At 46.9% G+C, this 17,153-nt stretch overlaps 1 protein-coding gene across 2 annotated transcripts; it reads left to right on the plus strand.

The window, feature by feature from the left end:
* The first annotated feature begins 241 nt into the window (after window positions 1-241).
* Window positions 242-15,567, plus strand: LOC116578538 (CMRF35-like molecule 1). 2 transcript variants are annotated; one of them, XM_032323031.1, is made up of 10 exons: window positions 242-1,771; window positions 2,948-3,080; window positions 3,630-3,723; window positions 3,841-3,976; window positions 8,010-8,131; window positions 8,354-8,494; window positions 8,748-9,514; window positions 10,849-11,178; window positions 12,591-12,717; window positions 15,173-15,567. In XM_032323031.1, exons 7-10 carry the CDS (start codon window positions 9,475-9,477, stop codon window positions 15,273-15,275), a joined length of 600 nt encoding a protein of 199 aa, XP_032178922.1. In that variant the 5' UTR covers window positions 242-1,771; window positions 2,948-3,080; window positions 3,630-3,723; window positions 3,841-3,976; window positions 8,010-8,131; window positions 8,354-8,494; window positions 8,748-9,474; the 3' UTR covers window positions 15,276-15,567. The 2 variants fall into 2 exon arrangements, with proteins under 2 accessions (XP_032178922.1, XP_032178923.1); XM_032323032.1 differs by lacking the exons at window positions 242-1,771; window positions 2,948-3,080; window positions 3,630-3,723; window positions 3,841-3,976 and adding an exon at window positions 9,982-10,352 and having other exon boundaries at window positions 8,354-8,848.
* Window positions 15,568-17,153: the final 1,586 nt, after the last annotated feature.

A 17,153-nucleotide genomic window follows, 5' to 3' on the forward strand; every position in this document is an offset into this window, starting at 1 on the left:
AGGAACCCAGACCAAGAGTAAGAGCAACACAGCTGTGAGTTTTCTTGTCATGTTTCCTTCTCTAACCTCCTGCCTGAGCATGAACCCTGCAGCTCACAGCCTGAAAGTGCATACTCAGCAGAGACCCTAAGAGCTCCAGATGAGCAGAGAAAATAGGGAAGAGGGATCATATTCCAGGAGTTCTCTTGGGGTTTATGTTTTCTTTCCCTCCCACCAGGTCCCCAGCAAGCCTCAGGACAGAAGCTGCAATTCCACCTGCCGCCGCTGGGGGCCGATAGCTGGAACGCGGAAGGAAGAGAGTCCGGGCTGCCCGGAACAGCTGGGGTCCCAGAACCTTGGGGGAGGGAGCGGGGAGGGAGACTACCACTACGTCTTCTCTCTCTTTGGCCTCCCTCTGCTTGGCCCTAGAAGCAACCTTAATCACGGGAAGTATGCAGCCGACTGGGGAGAGAAGAGCCTCAGCTCGCCAAACTTCCCAACCAAACGACCAGAAAGGGGAGAGTGGAGGTTCTGAAAGCTGGGAGGGGCTGTTGAGAGGATGGAGAAGAGGAAACCCCTGAAAAAAGGGACCCCAGACCTCCAAAGCCCGCGCCCCAGCTGTGCACACCTGATCCGGCCCTGGAAGGAATATCCACTTTAAGACCTTGGGGAAGACCGTCCCCGGCCACAGACTGGCCACTGGAGGGCGCACGTGAGGCACATCCGGGGAGCACCTGCAGGGCTCCAGAAAGCTGAACCAGAGCACGTGGGAGCCACAGTCCACAGAAGCCACATCAGCACTTGTCCTAACCTCACCAGCTGGACTGCCTGCCATTAGAGAAACGAAAGTCTTCGTTAAAGAACTTTCTGGCAAGGGGCTAGCATTGCTTGGTATGTGTGCGGTGGTTTCCTGAAATGATGTGTGTGTGAAACACATAGAACTGAACACCACTCCAAACTGTACCATATGTAAAGTTTGAGAAGTAGCAAAAACAAGAAGAAAAACGTTTCAGACTGGGAACGATAAGCGGTTGCGGTTTATTCTACCAAATTACACCTCAGTAAAACTTGAGAAAGACGAGGGAGGAGGGAAAAGTTTGCGGGGAGACCAGATTTCCTGCCCCCACCCCTTCACAAGTTATTTGTCTCAGATGGAAATCCCAGGTTTCGCTGAGACCCCTAATGGCAGGAGAAGGCTCAGCCTTCACAAGTGAACACAGAGGTCTAGGTCCTGTCTACGCACCCCGCCCCCACCCCAGAATATGCGCGACTTGGGCATGAAGAGAACATTTTGCCCCTCCTTTAACTGCATAGAGGAATCTCAATGGCAGAGTCTTTGCAGAATAATAGTTACTTCCAGGGATAAATTTTATATGAGTAACCTAATTACATGGCAGGGCAAACATTTGTTTACCAAACATTTACTTGTTTTCTTCTTCCTGTGAATTGTTTTCCTCTTTGGAGTCCCAAGCCTCTTCCCTTTTCTCTAAACTCTAGATGACATATGTACCCCATTATGCCTGACTACCATGTTTGCGTGGATTTCCCACACTTATGCTATTAAATTTGATTTTCTCCTGTTGATCTGTCTCATGATGATTTGATTCTAGATCCAGCTAGAAGGACTTTGAATGGGACAGGAACTCAGACTACCTAAGAATGCAATGGGACATTTTTGCTCGCTGACACTTGGTGTAGTCAGCAGAATACTTTAACTAGCAGGACACCGCTCACCCCCGACACTGCTGCAGCTGGGACATTCTTGGGACATCTGGCAGAGAGAAAGCAGAAGGTAAGATTTCTCGCCATGTCAGACTCCTGGAATCTCTATCTGCACAGGCTGGCAGAACGAGAAAGATCAGGGTCCTTTGTCTCCCTCTCAGTTTAGATCAGCAAGTTGTGGAACTAGTTCCTTGGGCTTAGTGACCCTTTGGTTCAATTTGGTTGAGTACTCTTTGGTTACCAAAGCATTTCATTCCAGACATGGTGTCTGTTTTCCTCGGTCTATGTCGTGTATGTCGTTTGTCATCTGTTGGTAAGGAACATCTTGGAAGGCAATGTTGCAAAATTCGGGGACACAAGTAGATCACTTAAAACCTGTTAGATCACTCACTACCTCAAGAAGCTTCCCATGATAGGATGATATGGTCATGGAATGGGATAGACGGACACTAGTCACCCACCAGCCTTAAGAAAACCTCCAATGTTCACAGCAGCAATGGCCACAGTCACCAAACTTGTGGAGAGAACCAAGATGCCCTTCAAAGGATGAATAGATAAAGAAGATATGGTCCATATATACAATGGAGTATGATGCCTCCATCAGAAAGGATGAATACCCAACTTTTGTATCAACATGGACAGTACTGGAAGAGACTATGCTGAGTGAAATAAGTCAAGCAGAGAAAGACAATTTTCTTCTGGTTTCACTTACTTGTGGAATATAAGGAATAACATGGAGGACATTGGGAGATGGAAAGAAGTGAGTTGGTGGAAATCAGAGGGGGAGACATACCATGAGAGATTGTGGACTCTGAGAGATAAACTGAGGGTTTGGGAGGGGAGAGGTGGGGAGTGGAGTGAGCGTGGTTGTGGGTATGGGGGAGGTCATGCCTTGCATGGAGCACTAGGAGTGGTGGTGCACAAACAATGAATTTTGGAACACTGAAAAAAAGTAATCAAATTCAAAAAAGAAAACCTCCATTCAGCAAGGTATATTCTATACAACCCACAGTCCCCAACCTCAGGGCACATTCTTCCTTGGTGTTATTTTGGCTCCAAGACAACAAAGGTTTAGAGAAACCTGGTAGATGTTTCCTTTGGTTTTCCTTTATGTACTAAGAGATTGGCTTTATGACCTGTGAGGATATTCTCTTTGGTCTCCACCATTCAGAGGATGCACTCACTGGGATATACTTTGGAGGCCAGTGGAACATTCTGGGCATCCAAGGCTCTTTCTCTCTGTCAGGTTGTACCAGTTTTCAAGCTGTTTGTCATGAGAGGTTCCAGCCCATGAGAACCTTTGTGGTCTCGACCCTCAGTGCTTGTTGGTGCTGGAAAGTCTCATTCCAGAAGCACCTAGGGGTTGTCACAGGTGAGAGGTCTGTGAGTGGAGACATCTCACATTTTCATGGGGGGCTGAAGACACCATTGCCACTATACACCCTCACTGCCTGTGCACTGAAGGGCTTTGCTTTTTTAGTAAAGAGGGAGAAGGGGAGGAAGTGCGGAGTAAAGGGGAGGAAGCTTCTGGATCATGGAGGCTGCATTCCGTATGCCCTCTCTGGACACCTCTTGTTTCCTGGGCCCAGTCCCTAAAAGCCTTATTAGTTTGTTGCTAATAAGCAATCCCCCCATCAATGGCCAGATGATGGATCCTTTAAACTACCAAACTACATCTTGAAAAACTGTATATTTTCTAAAGGGCTCTCAGTTGTCCTATTAGTATCATTGCTAGCCCTAAGGACTCCCTTAATAAGATAGAAGAAGTTCAATTTTAAGACAAAAATAAGGCTTCCCAAGCAGTGTAAATCCCCCTTCCTCTCTTCCTTGTTTCTTTTAGTTTCATTGAGTTTTTCACTGACATTATAGTAGCTTTTTGTTTTGTTTTGTTTTGTTTTTGTTTTGTTTTACTTCTATATGTCACTCAGTCTCATCACAGGAAGTGGACTCTCCATGCCCTTCCCCTGCCCCACACGGCCCCCATCCACCTCCCCTCGGGGAAGCATTCACTTCTTGACTGAAGTAAGAATCTGTTTCTGGTTTGTCTGTCTTTTTTTTTTTTTCTTTATTCGTTTGTTGTGTTTCACCTTTTTAAACTCTGGCCTCACGTGCCTTTCTTTACTTTCCTTTCCCTACAAGATTTACAGAGATTGCTCTGGACTGGATCTGGATCTGGACTGGACTGGATCTCTAGGTTCAAAGCATCCAGGTTGCTCCTATCAATGCTGAAAGCCAGAAAGTGAATTTCACAAGAGCATCGGGGACTGGCAGCAAGGTTTACTTTGCTCCTCCCTTCCAGGGCTTGGTACTCCGGCCCTGCCAGCCTCGGGAATTCTAATACAATATGGCTACGGGTGTATCCTCGACCCCCGCCACAAAAAATTCATGTCCCCTGGACAGCAGCGGGGCTTTTAAGTTATAAAGCCTTTTTACTTCCACTTTGAGACGGTCCAACCAAATTTAGAGAGGGATTACAAAGATGATTTGACTAGATTTACAACCTTCTCTTCACAGAGGAAAAAATGACCAAAATTTCTTCTGTGTCCGTCTCACAAATGATCAGTTGAAGGCCAATAGTCAGGTGTAATAGAGCCAAACTTACATTGCATATCCAGAAAAAGGGGCTTTTGTTAAAATGCTTTAGACAGACTTCACAAAGGTATAAATCTTTTTGGTTTCCGTTTTAGGCAAATTCTCCCTAATATAAAGAAGACAATTTACTTAACAAGATGGGGCAGTGGCTTGATATGCGGGCTATAATCAGGTCTTTGAGGAATGAGAAACAACTGTCCTTCTTGTAGCAATCTCTACAAAAGGATGACTACAGCTCTAGAAACAAGTTAAAGCTCCCTTCTAGCTCTCTCAACTTCCAAACCTTGCCTATTACTCTCAAAATGTTTCTGAATATTGTCAAAGATCAGGGAAGGGGTACCTGGGTGGCCCATCAGTTAAGTGTCTGCCTTTCGCTGAGGTCATGATCCTGGTGTCCTGGGATGGAGCCCGGTGTGGGACTCCCTGGTTTTCCCTCTCCCTCTGCCTCACCCTACTCCTGCTCTCTCTCTCTTGCTTGCTCTCTCTCAAAGATATAAATAAAATCCTTAGTAGTGACTAACTAAATAAATAATCAGGATATTGGAGGAAAATATTCTGAATTTTCTTAATGGAAATTTTATACACCAATAACCCTGAAACTCAAGAAAAACAATTATTTTCAGGTTCGGTCCCATGAAATCATAAATCTCATCATATCTTTGAAATGTAAACACAGCCCACAATCTCCTGAGACTGAAAAGAAAGGAATAAAGAGGGAAAAGAGATTAAGGTAAACTTAGGACAAAGTTTTTAGTGAAAATAAATAAACAATCGAGGAAACTATTTAAAAATTGTGCCTATAATGCCCTCTTCACAAATATAGGTATAAACAAAATTAAGATTTTATGTGCATCTTCTCTGTGTATTGTGTGTGTGTGTGTGTGTGTGTGTGTGTGTGTCTCCATATAAGTTGTAAACGTGAGATATTTTCTCTACCAACGGGAGGTATTGTTAAAAATAATTTTCAAGGAGCACCTGGGTGGCTCAGTGGGTTAAGCCTCTGCCTTTGGCTCAAGTCATGATCTTAGGGTCCTGGGATCGAGCCCCGCATCAGGCTCTCTGCTCAGCAGAGAGCCTGCTTTCCCCCCTCTCTCTGCCTACTTGTGATCTGTCAAATAAATAAAATCTTTTTTAAAAATTTTTTTCAGAAGAGCTCTATTTAGTTAGTTTGAGGGCAAGCACTCCTAAGCATTGGGCATTCTATACTCAGAAAGGTAAAAACTCACCCAAATGTTTTTCAGGTTCACACAATCTGGGATAATATTCAGTAAAGCAAATTAAGTTTGTTGGTTTACTTAAAATGAATATGTCTTTAGAGTTACACCATTAAATATAAAACTTTTATTCTGCTTCTGTCTACTAAAAGTCAAATAAGATCATGGAATCTCTGTTGCAAACTGCCCAAAAGAAAAACAAACCTTAGAATAGTTGTTGATTTTAACCGAATGCCTTGTTAAGTTTTAGGGGCAGTCTGAGCCTAATTGTTAAAAACAAGTAAATTAAACAGATGTAAATAAGATTAAATAATGAACAGAAGTTTATCTACTTTTGTCTTATTATAGAGAGACTAAAAGTAAATGTGGGTCTATTAATAATCAGATTTCAAGCTTTATTGAAAGACTATATTATGAAAGCAGCACATTCCTAAATTACAAAATGCATTCATCAATTTGCCCATCTAAAGAATTCTGTTGTGACAGAGCTCACAGTTGCTTACAATTTGGTTTCCATGGGACATTAAAGTTTTGAAGCATGGGAATTCTGAGAAACATAATTAAGACTACTAGAAATAAGAACTCTGTACATGAAGTAAGTAAAATATGTGTTGTTGGTAAGAAAAAGCATGAAGAAGAAAAAGACATAAATGTTGGGGGAAAAGAAAATAAGTTTGTCCTTACGTGAGGCCGGTTATTTCAAGAGGAAGCATTTAGGACAAAATCTAAATGTAAAAAAAGTTCTAGAAGGTTTACAAAGAAAGGATCTTTGGAAAAAATTTGTGGCCAATACTGGTTAAGATTATGATATGTTTAAATAAGTAAATGAGTTTTAACATCAAAAGTGCAATGGTGCAAAGTTTTTGTTTTGTCTTTGTTAAAAGTACAGTTTTCTTCAACTATTGGTCTGCTCTCTGTAAGAAATTGTAAGCAAAATTTTTTGGGGGGGCACCTGGGTGGCTCCGTTGTTAAGCGTCTACCTTTGGCTCAGGTCATGATCCTGGGGTCCTGGGATCGAGCCCCACTTCGGGCTCCCTGCTTCTCCCTCTACCATTCCCCCACTTGTGTTTCCTCTCTCGGTGTGTCTCTCTCTGTCAAATAAATAAATAAAATCTTTAAAAAAATTTTTTTCCTTATCACTTAAGTTATCTGCCTAAAAAACTATGATTCTAGTTAACAAAATAATTTCCTCTGTTTATCACATCTTTGATTACTTAAGAAAATTGAGTCTTAGTATGAAGGGAGTTACATTTTGCTCACAATGCTGTAACTTTCTGTGTTTGCCTTGAGTATCTTGTACTGTCACTTCAGTTAAAAGGATGATTAAACATTGTTTCATAATGATTTGTGATCCTATTCAAACATTCAAAATTTTGATATTTTGTGACATACTTCCCAAAATCAAATTCTAAAATAAAGTCTTTTTTTTTTTTTGTATTTCTTCTCAGCATAACAGTATTCATTGTTTTTGCACCACACCCAGTGCTCCATGCAATCCGTGCCCTCTGTAATACCCACCACCTGGTACCCCAACCTCCCACCCCCCGCCCCTTCAAACCCCTCAGATTGTTTTTCAGAGTCCATAGTCTCTCATGGTTCACCTCCCCTTCCAATTTCCCTCAGCTCCCTCGAAAGAACGAAGATGCCCTTCAGTGGACAAATGGATAAGGAAGATGTGGTCCATATACACTATGGAGTATTGTGCCTCCATCAGAAAGGACGAATACCCAACTTTTGTAGCAACATGGACGGGACTGGAAGAGATGATGCTGAGTAAAATAAAGTCTTTTGACCACAGTCTGGGTGTTCCAAAGAGCCCGTGGAACATTTCAGAGATTTTGTGACATTAAACTAATTAGTCTTATTTGGTACCTTACCATCTATAGGAAGCATTGCCGAAGAAGTGATACAAATTTATGTAGATAAAGTATTAAAATACTTGTCCTAAAAGTTATATGAAACTCTTAGAAATCTGATGTCTTGGTGTGATATTATCTCAAAATTGAGGAGAGTTGGGGGTTAGGTGAGCCTGGTGGTGGGTACTTTGGAGGGCACGTATTGCATGGAGCACTGGGTGTGGTGCATAAACAATGAATCTTGGAACACTGAAAAAAATAATAAAGAAATAAATGTTGTGTGTCACAGAAATAATCAGGTTTCCTTGTTGGCTGCACTGGAAGAACTCTAAGCAGATCTCCAACCTTGGCCATTTCTAAGTCTTTCCTCATTTACGGACAATTACACTTACTCTCAGATGTCTCGATAAATGTGCAGATATGCTTCCTTTTCCATGAGATTCATGGAAGAAACTCTGAGAACAAGTTTCTGATAACCTTAGGACCGTAAATCTGAACTAAGTGAAAATATCCAGAAGTAGTACAAAAACTGGATTCAAGCAGAATAAGAATTAATAACACAACTCTGAACAACTTGAGAATAATTATACTCTTTATGACTTTTGGTTTGAAACTTTGTTACTTTTTTAATGCTTTGTTTTTGCAGATGTAAGGAAACTGTGTCTCCTAAGCTGACTTAGAGCAATTGGATAAGATGTACCTTTGTGAACAAATGGAAACATTCCCCTTTGCTCTTCAACTGAACCCTCCAAATTTCTAGAACTGTCAGTGGGTATTCTTTAATTTTCACGGCCATCCTTTTATTTGCCTCAGTTCAGTAAATCTGTATAGTCTCGTGACAGGACACATTAGAAGTGTGGAAGTCTGCTCCCTACTGCCTGCCTTTAGAACTCAGAACCTGGCTTAACATTTCCTCCCATCATTATTCATGGTGTTATTTTGTTTCCATAGAAACGCCTCTTACTTAACACCTGATGATTTACTCCATAGGCCTGCTGTTGTGAATCCAGCGGCATCACTGTCTTCTGAAATGAGTCTGCCTAAAGCGACCTGTTGTCGGGACTAATACACTGGTTTGAAGAGAAGAAACATCCTACCGGTGCAACTTTTAATGTGTGAAACTTCAGAGAGGTTCAAATTTAAAATTTAATCTGAGCAACTCTTCTATCTGGCAGAGGAAACGAAACATTTGCCTACCAAAGATTTACTTGTTTTCATCTTCCTGTGACTTTATTTCCTTCCTTTTGAAGTCCCAAACCCCGACCCCCTTCTCTTAATTCAGGATGACATTTAAACCCATTGTGTCTGACAATCATATTTCTGTGCATTCCCCATATATATGCTATTAACTTGTTTTTCTCCTCTTAATTTCTCTCATTTCAAGTTGATTCTTAGTCCAGCCAGAAGGACCTTGAAGGCGACAGGAACCCTTACTCCCCTTCGCTCCCTGCACCTGGCCCACTATACCTTCTCTTACTCCTGCTGGTAAGCCTTTGGCTGCTACATCTCCAAGAACCCCTTCCCAGCAAGGCCTTTTGAGGGTGGCAGGTGCCAGGAAGGAGACCCCCATGGGCTTTGTCTTAGGAAGGTTAGTCTGTGGGGTCAGGTGGAGAGGGATGTGCTGGACCCTAAACTGACTTTAGGAATAAAGATGACAAGAAATTACATTTTGAGCACCTTGGAGTAGCTAACATAGTAGACAGCTCTACAAAGACACCAGGAGCCAGTGGAAGTCCAGACATGGGCTGGGGCTGGGGATGGCAGGAAGTAGGTGTGCACAGACTGGGGGTGGGCTAGAGACTGGGGCAGGGGCTCTCCTGAGAAGGTCACCTGGGACAGACTCCAGGGGCTGCTGAGCGAGGGACCAGAGCAAGAAGAGAGTACACCTCATCACGCCAACAATACTATCCAAAGACGGGCACTGCCTTCCTCCTAATAAGGAAATTAGGAAGTAACTGAAGAAAAAAAAAAATTAAGGGAAATAGATGACAGAAACTAAAAAGGATTAATTTAGAGAGAATGAAGGCAAGTGGCCTCTGAGCTCAGTTCCAGTTCCCGGAGGCCAGTGGACATCAGCTGAGTGCCAGGGAGACAACCCAGGCAGGCAGGACATGTGGCCGCTCCCAGTTCTGTTCCTTCTCATCATCCAAGGTGAGTGGGGCTGGGGCTTCGGGAGGGAGCACCTGCACAGCCGGAGCGGGACACAGACAGGGTCCATCCCAGGGGAAATGGCAAGCAGGGCCTTCCACTCATCTGGATACTCAATCTTTAAAAAAAAAAAAAAAAAAAAAATTTAAGTTTTGTTACCTGGCAGGTACTAAGTTGGTGTTGGGAGAAATAAGAAAGTAAACAACAAAAACAGCATCCGTTTTCTAGGACAGTGCTTGTCAGCCTTTTCAGATAGAGATAGCTAGACAGGTGGTGGATGGATGCACGGCAGATGATAGAGGGCGTATACAGGCACACATTTGCACACATACACGTAAATGCATGAATTCCCGACCAGCTTTGAAGGAGCACAGGGACTCAGTTTCCAGTTGAAATCCACCCACTCAAAATGGGGTTCCGGTATCTGAATCACTTAAAAGCCTGCACGACTGACCTTGACTTATTCCTAGAGCCTGGATCTTCTCTTCTGAAGAGCTCAGATACAGGGAGGAGAACAGGCAGCAAAACCAGGGTGACAGGCTCTCTGCAGACTTGCTCAGTCCCACACATCAGGCTGCCCGAGTCTTGCTCTGGATGAGCCAAAGACCAGACCACCATCCAGTGTCGTAAGCACAACGGAGACAGGGGCAAATGCTCTACAGCCCCAGGAGCCGCCCAGTTGGTTGCAGAGTTGTAGACCTCATAAAAGAGACAATGTTTGAGCCAAGCCTTGAAGGATGAATATAAGAGTTGATTGCCTTCAAGCAGAGAAGAGAGAATATTTCAGGCAGAGGGAACCGCTTGTGCAAAACTATGGAGACTCAGAAGAGCCAGGTGTGAGGTAAAATAACAAGGAATCGTGTGTGTGCGTGGTGGTTGTGTGTGTGAATGTGTGAGTGTGTCTGCTTAGTCCAATGCCATGTGTCCATTCAAAGGGTGAGGTGAGGGGTTTTAGTTGTTTAGGGGTTAGCGTGTCAGCGGGTGCGTGGGGAGGGACCCTCCGTCTCAGCATCTCTGGGATTCGGAAATACACCTCGGGCTGCTGTGTGGGCGCTGCGCTGCTGGGGAGAGGTGTTGGCGGAAGATGCGAGAAGGGTTGATGGTCAGTAGCTATCGATTGAGCAGAGGCCCCTTGTGTTGGCCAAAGGGGACATCCGAGAGAGGGGACAGCAAAAGTTATACTGCAGGGGATAAAGGAACAAGTTGGGATATGGTGATTAGACAGAGAGCAGAGGCTCCTGGCCCATCTTCAGGTCAGCGCCAGATGCCCCAGAAGCAGCAGGACAAGCCCAGGGCTCAAGAGAGGACAAGACAAATGTCGGGTATCTGTCTTCTAGGCCACTTCTCCAAATGCCAGGACGGGGTGGTGAGAGGCACAGCAAAAGGCACACTGACCACACTCTGTATGTATGGCCGAGGATGGGAATCTTACAACAAGTGGTGGTGCCGTGGAGAAAACTGGATGTCCTGCGAGATCCTTGTAAAAACCACCGGGTCAGAGCAACTGGTGAAGAAGGGCAGAGCCTCCATCCAGGACAATGCCAGCCGACGCACATTCACCATGACTTTGGAGGATCTCCGGTACGACGATGCAGGCACCTACTGGTGTGGGATTGAGAGAATCGGCTCAGACCTGGGGTCGAAATTTTCTGTGATTATTGACCCAGGTATGCATTACCCCGCTCTGATCTGGGTCCTGGTACCCCCCAACAGATATTCCAGGACTGTCCCTCTGTCTTCTCTATGGAGGGAGGAGAGTCTCTTACCATGCCCGAGAATACACGTGTATGTTTGCTTGTGCAACTGTGTGCACGTGCAAGCAAGTATGGGGGGGGGCACCAAGATTCTGGGAAAGACTGGAAGAAAGAGCGAGCCCCACATCTCTGCATGTCTCCACCTGCTCTCCCCAGAGGCAGCAGAGAAGCAGAGACCCGGCTAGGCCAGACTTGTCCGGGGAAGGCAGCTCCTCTTTCCCCCGTCACAGCATCCCCTTTCCGCCCCAGGCTGAGTGGGGCTTGTCAGGTGTGCAGGGAGAAGTGGGTGCTAGAAAGCTGTGATCCTGATGGTCTCAGCTGCAGGACAAGAGACCCTCTCCCTGCCCACTCCTTCTCCCTCTCCTTCCTCTGGCAAGAGAAGCACAAAGGAGCAAGAGACTCTGAACCCATTTCTGGGAGAAGGAAAGGCAGACTCCAGCAGAGGGCAGGGGCCCCCTCTCTGGCTGCCTCTGAGCCTTGGAGGGGACTCTGGGATCCCCCACAGTTGCCCCAGAGGCACTAGGGCCTCCCTGAAGACAGGCCTGGAAAGGGTGTCAGGCTGTAGCCCCCCCCCCCAAACACAGCCCCACTTCTGGACCCCTCAGTCTTGTCCCTAACACACAGATCCACAGACTAAATGGGAAATACATCTGCTACTCGTTAGTCTTCTCACACTTAGCATATGCAAATCTGGTGTGTGAATGTGGGCAGTGGACAGCTACGCTGGTGTAGAATGTTCCAGAGATTAACTGAAAAAGACAACAAAGGTGGGTGGATGTGTACAGGAGTGCAGGAGGAGCTGGGGCCAGAGACATGGAGTCTGGACCCTCCAACCAGACAAGCCTTCGCTGGCAGGCCTGGTGCAGGAAGAAAGGCCCCAGAGAGGTGCGCAGGACTGAGGGGACAGCGGGGGCTCCAGGCTCTGGACAGCTGCAGGAGACGGGGGACCCTGGGCCAGTCAGCCCATGGGTCACAGTGCTTGGGCAAGGCTGAGACTCAGAGAAGAGCTGATTGAAAGCTCCAGGTTTGGGGACGTGGCTCGGACATGCTCAGCGATGCCAAACAGGACACGGAGATTGAGCTGATTATAATTGCTACAGAGCTCCCCACCCCCACACACCTCCCACGGTGGTGAACTGTTGTTTCCCTGCAAATGACGTAATTGCAGGTTTGGGGTGAGAAACCAAAAAGATGCCAGAGCAGACCAATGTGCCTGAGCGATGTCCCTAAGACAGAAGCTTCTCCACCCTGGGGGTGGGGAGTGGAGAAGGCCATGGGAGCCACCTGCGACACTCTGACAACCTTGCTCTGCTCTGTGTGTTTAGAACCGGATCCAACAGACTCTCCCAAGCCTGTGCTAAGCACCACATCAGCCAGCTGGGACTCCTCACCTCCGTTTACCCAGGTCACCAACAACAGCCAGCCTGTGACTCCAACCAACCCCATCAGCAGGTGAGCAGGGCATTAAAGGATGGGGCTTTCCACGGCAGCCCTGTGACCACTCCCCTCGGGACAATCTACCAGGGAACCCCCCGTGACCCCACTGATGTTTCCTGGGAGGGGAGAATCAGCAAGGTCTGCCCTGACCCCCATCCTTTAACCTCTGAGCACGTAAAGAACTCCCCCACTCCCCACGAGGAAACGAACAAAGTGCTTCAGCTCGGCTGTAGGAGAGAAGGCTCTGGTCTCCTGATCTGCCTCCCAACCCACAAACCTCAAAGAGAGGTAGTTGGTTCCAGCCTTGAGTATGCCAGAAGGGAAATGCTCTGTATTCTTTTCCTGTGGCTTCTAGAACAAATCACCACCAACCTGGTGGTTTAAGACAAATAGTTTTGTGACCTTATGGTTCTGGAGATCCGAGGTCTGTAATGAGTCTCCCTGGGCTAAAGTCAAGGTGTTGGCAGGGCTGGTTCCTTCTGGAGGCTCTAAGGGTGAAGCGCTTCCTTGTCTTTTCCAGCATCTAGAGACCCAGCACCCCCTGGCTTGGGGTTCTTTCCATCCTCAGAGCCAGCAGTGATGGTCGAGTCCTCCTCACACCACATTACTGGGACACAGGCTCTCCCCTGTCCTTATACTTATAAATATGCTGGTGATGACATAAGGCCCACCTGGTAACCCAGGATAATCTCCCCATCTCAAGGTCAGCTGGTTGGCAATCAACTCCATCTGCATCATGAAATTCCCCCTTGCTATGCTATGTAACCTAACACATTCACAGATCTGGAGGTTAGGACATCTCTGAGGGGTGGTGTTATTCTGCCTACAGCTGGACGCAGGCGGGCACCTGTTCCATGGATCCAGCCCTGCCCTCCCCTAAGTGCTAGGGAAATGCTGGGAAGGAGGGGGAAGCTGGAATTCCTGCTTTCTCACATTCCCAACGTGGCCGAGAGGCTGGGCCATCAACCTGAAACGCCCACTCAAAGAAGCGTCCAAAGACAGCCAGTTAGCTCTTTCATCAGAGGGCAAACACACCCATCAGAGACCAGGTGAAGGTGCATTCCCTCCCTGGGTCCCACCTCCCAGAAACACCCTCCACCAGCTCCTTTCCAGCTCCAGTCCAAGTTCTTTTCCTTCTCCAGGACCCTATTCCTTGGATCCTGGCCCCAGTAGACATTTTGTTCAGTCAGTCCTCTGAACGAGGAAAGCACTGGGCTCATGCTTCATGATGAGCTTCTGTCCTGCTGGTAACTGTTGAAGACCAGTTGTTCTGTTGAGTGGGGAGTAGAGGCTGTAGGACTTTTCGGAGGCCAAGAGACCAAGGAGCATGGGAGGAAGCCTGCAAGGTGGAGAGATGGGATAGCATCCCCATAGGGAGTGGGAAACGAGTACAGTGTCTTAAAAGACATTTTGAGGAAGGGCAAAGCAATGCTTTTGCCCCTCTCTCCAGAAAACCACCTGTGAAATGCACATGATTCATCATGCTCAAGGCAGGACGAAGGACAGAGCAGGGCTGGCCTGCAGGGGGTCCTGGCCCTGCTTGTGGAGGAAGACTTGAGTTCAAGGATGAGGGGTCCAGACTCTTGGATACTGAGAGGGACCACCAGGGGGACACGTGTAAGCAAGACCCATCATCCATCTAGAACCCCGTCTACTATGCAGGATGTGTGAGCGTACACCCCATACGTGCTACCGTCGGGGGTGGGGGGCAAAGCTGGGAGAGACCCCTCCCAGGAGAACCCTGAAGGTAAATACCCAAGTTGAACAGGGATGGGGATCCTCCTTGCTTCAAAGAGGTAATATTAGATCAGAGATGGAAATTTGGGCAGAATTGACCCAAGGTAGGACACAAATAGAATAAGAAAGACAGGCAAAGGCAAACCCTTCAACTTGGCTGACCTGCAGGTGAGGTGGAGGGGAATTGTGGCAGAGGAGCCAAAAAGCAGGATGAAATCAGGGGCAGAGGTGCTGACGCCAGGCTAAGCCTGCAGGGAGGCCCTAAAGGCTTACCCTTGGTTGGGCAGCTTGGCTGTGCCCTCAGAGGGGCTTCCGAGCAGGGACCAAGGCTTGCTTGTCCTGCAGGTCTGGACTCAGACATCAGGTCAGGGAGGAAGGGGCTGGGGTTGTCCCTGAAGAGGGAGCTCACTGCTGTCACCCTGTTCCCTGCACAGGGCCCTGCTGTGCAACCTTCACTTTATGCTCTTGACCTTTGTGAAGGTGCCCAGGATTGGGGTCCTGCTGTGGACTGTGGTGGGGCTGAGCCAGGGTCAGAGGGACCCAGGGAGAGAACAGAGTCAGTCTGAACAGGAGAACCACAGCTCCCATGACACTGATGCTCCTGTACCCTCTGACCTCTGAGCAGGGATCGGGCCGTGTTGCAGCTCCAAGAGAGATCTGATCCCCGTCAGGTGGGGACTCCTCTCGTCCTGACCTCAGGCATAAGCTCTGGCTCCCTCTCTGCTCCGCACAGGTCGGGGAAGATGGCCTTCTCTGTAGCAGCCAAGAAGCCTCCTGTGTGGACCCTCCTGCTGCCTCTTTTCCTTGTGACCCTGGAGGGGCTCTGCCAAACATGATGGACCATTGCAGCATGCAGGACTCTGGCCAATGATGGGTTTTAAATTTCCCAACCAACCAGTAACTATAAAAACCAGAATTAAACCAAAAAGCTTGAGGGGGTTGCACATGGCCAGAGACCCCTGAAGGCCAGGTGTACAGAGTCCTGCCAATCCTACCTGCTGCCCCTTCGGTGCCTCTTGGAGTTAGAGTCACGCGAACATCAGACGGAAGACAAGGTTGGACCATCTCCGACCCACATCCCATCTGTTCACTCCATACCTTTGCTATTAAATCTATGGCTTTTCCTGGGCTCTTTTGAAATTATTTCACTGGGACACTATTTCAGTCTTTCATATGTGAGAATAAGACCCGACCATACCAGAGGGTCCGAAGTGAGTCTAAATCCAACACTAGAGTCACAATGTGTCCAGCAACTGGGAGGTGGGAGACAATAGAAGGGAGAGACCTGGATGATGCCATTTTTTTTTAAGATTTTATTTATTTATTTGAGAGAGAGAGAGACAGAGTGAGAGAGCATGAGAGGGGAGGTCAGAGGAAGAAGCAGACTCCTCATGGAGCTGGGAGCCTGATGTGGGACTCGATCCCAGGACCCCGGGATCATGACCTGAGCCAAAGGCAGTTGCTTAACCAACTGAGCCACCCAGGTGCCCCTGGATGATGCCTTTTAATCCCCTCCAAGAGTTCCCAATGAGGGCTCCTCTCCTAGAGATGGGAAATTTCATTGATGGCCAGAAGTGAACAAAGAAAAGTATAAGGACTTGGGTTTGGAAGTTATTTTCTGTGTATGTGTTTCTTTCTTTCTTTTTTTCCTTAATTAGGGGGAGAGAGAGAGAGAGAGAGAGCATGCGAGCTGGAGGGGAAAGGACAGAAGGAGGGTGAGAATCCCAAGCAGACTCCGTGCCCTGTGTGGAGCCCGAGGCAGGTCCCCATCTCATGACTTTGAGACCGTGACCTGAACTGAAATGAGGCGTCCAATACTTAACTGTCTGAGCCACCCCAGGTGCCCCTGTTTTCTGTATTTTCAAAAAGAAAATCATGGTATATATATATACCTCACATATTGAAAGCCTTCACAAGCTAGGTGTGCGGTGAATGAGCCATTTTCAAGCAGCAATACTTGGTTTTCTGTCACTGCAGTCAAGATCTTAACAGGGATGCGGATATATGACTATAAATCGGTCAAAACTAAATGAAGTTACCCTTTTTTTTCTGTGTAAGTAATAAGTGTTTTGTGGGGAGGGACTTTGAAACATTGTAAATATCCACATGTCCCTGTATCTGTATCAGTGGCCTCCAAGGACAGGGGACTCACCTGGTGGTCACAAGAACAGTTCATTTCTGTCCCTCCCTTTGTCCCTTAGCCTCTCTGGTCCTTTAGGTGCAGGGCTCCAGGGACAGTCTGAACGTCTCCATCCAGACGGGACAAATGAGGGCTCAGATCTGTCCGCTTCATGCCTGTCATGCTGTCCCTCACCAGTCAACTCAGACCAGCATCACTTCCTCCTGGGTTTCACCTGAACTTTGCCCTGCCCACCCTCCCATGCTCCCCAGCAGAGCAAGGGCAAGACAGAATGCGGGTCCCTTCCTGTTTAACTTCCTCCTACTCACATCAAAAATAACACAAGTCTTTTCCTCTCTTAATTTTCAAAGGTATACATATTTTTTCTCAGCAAAGGTTTTGTTCTTTGGTTGTTGCTGTTTTTTTTTTCCCCTCCTGTCTTCCACTTAATATTTTTCCTCTTTTTTGTGTCCATATTTTTTGAACCATTTTTGGGGAACTATGGTCTCTTTTCTGAGCTCCTTTTCACTGAGGTCGTTGTCTGTAATTTCTCTGAGAACAAGCGACGTCCTGGAGCATTTCCTTCCTTACTTTT

The sequence above is a fragment of the Mustela erminea genome, chromosome 18 (assembly GCF_009829155.1).
Source record: "Mustela erminea isolate mMusErm1 chromosome 18, mMusErm1.Pri, whole genome shotgun sequence".
Lineage (NCBI taxonomy): Eukaryota > Metazoa > Chordata > Mammalia > Carnivora > Mustelidae > Mustela > Mustela erminea.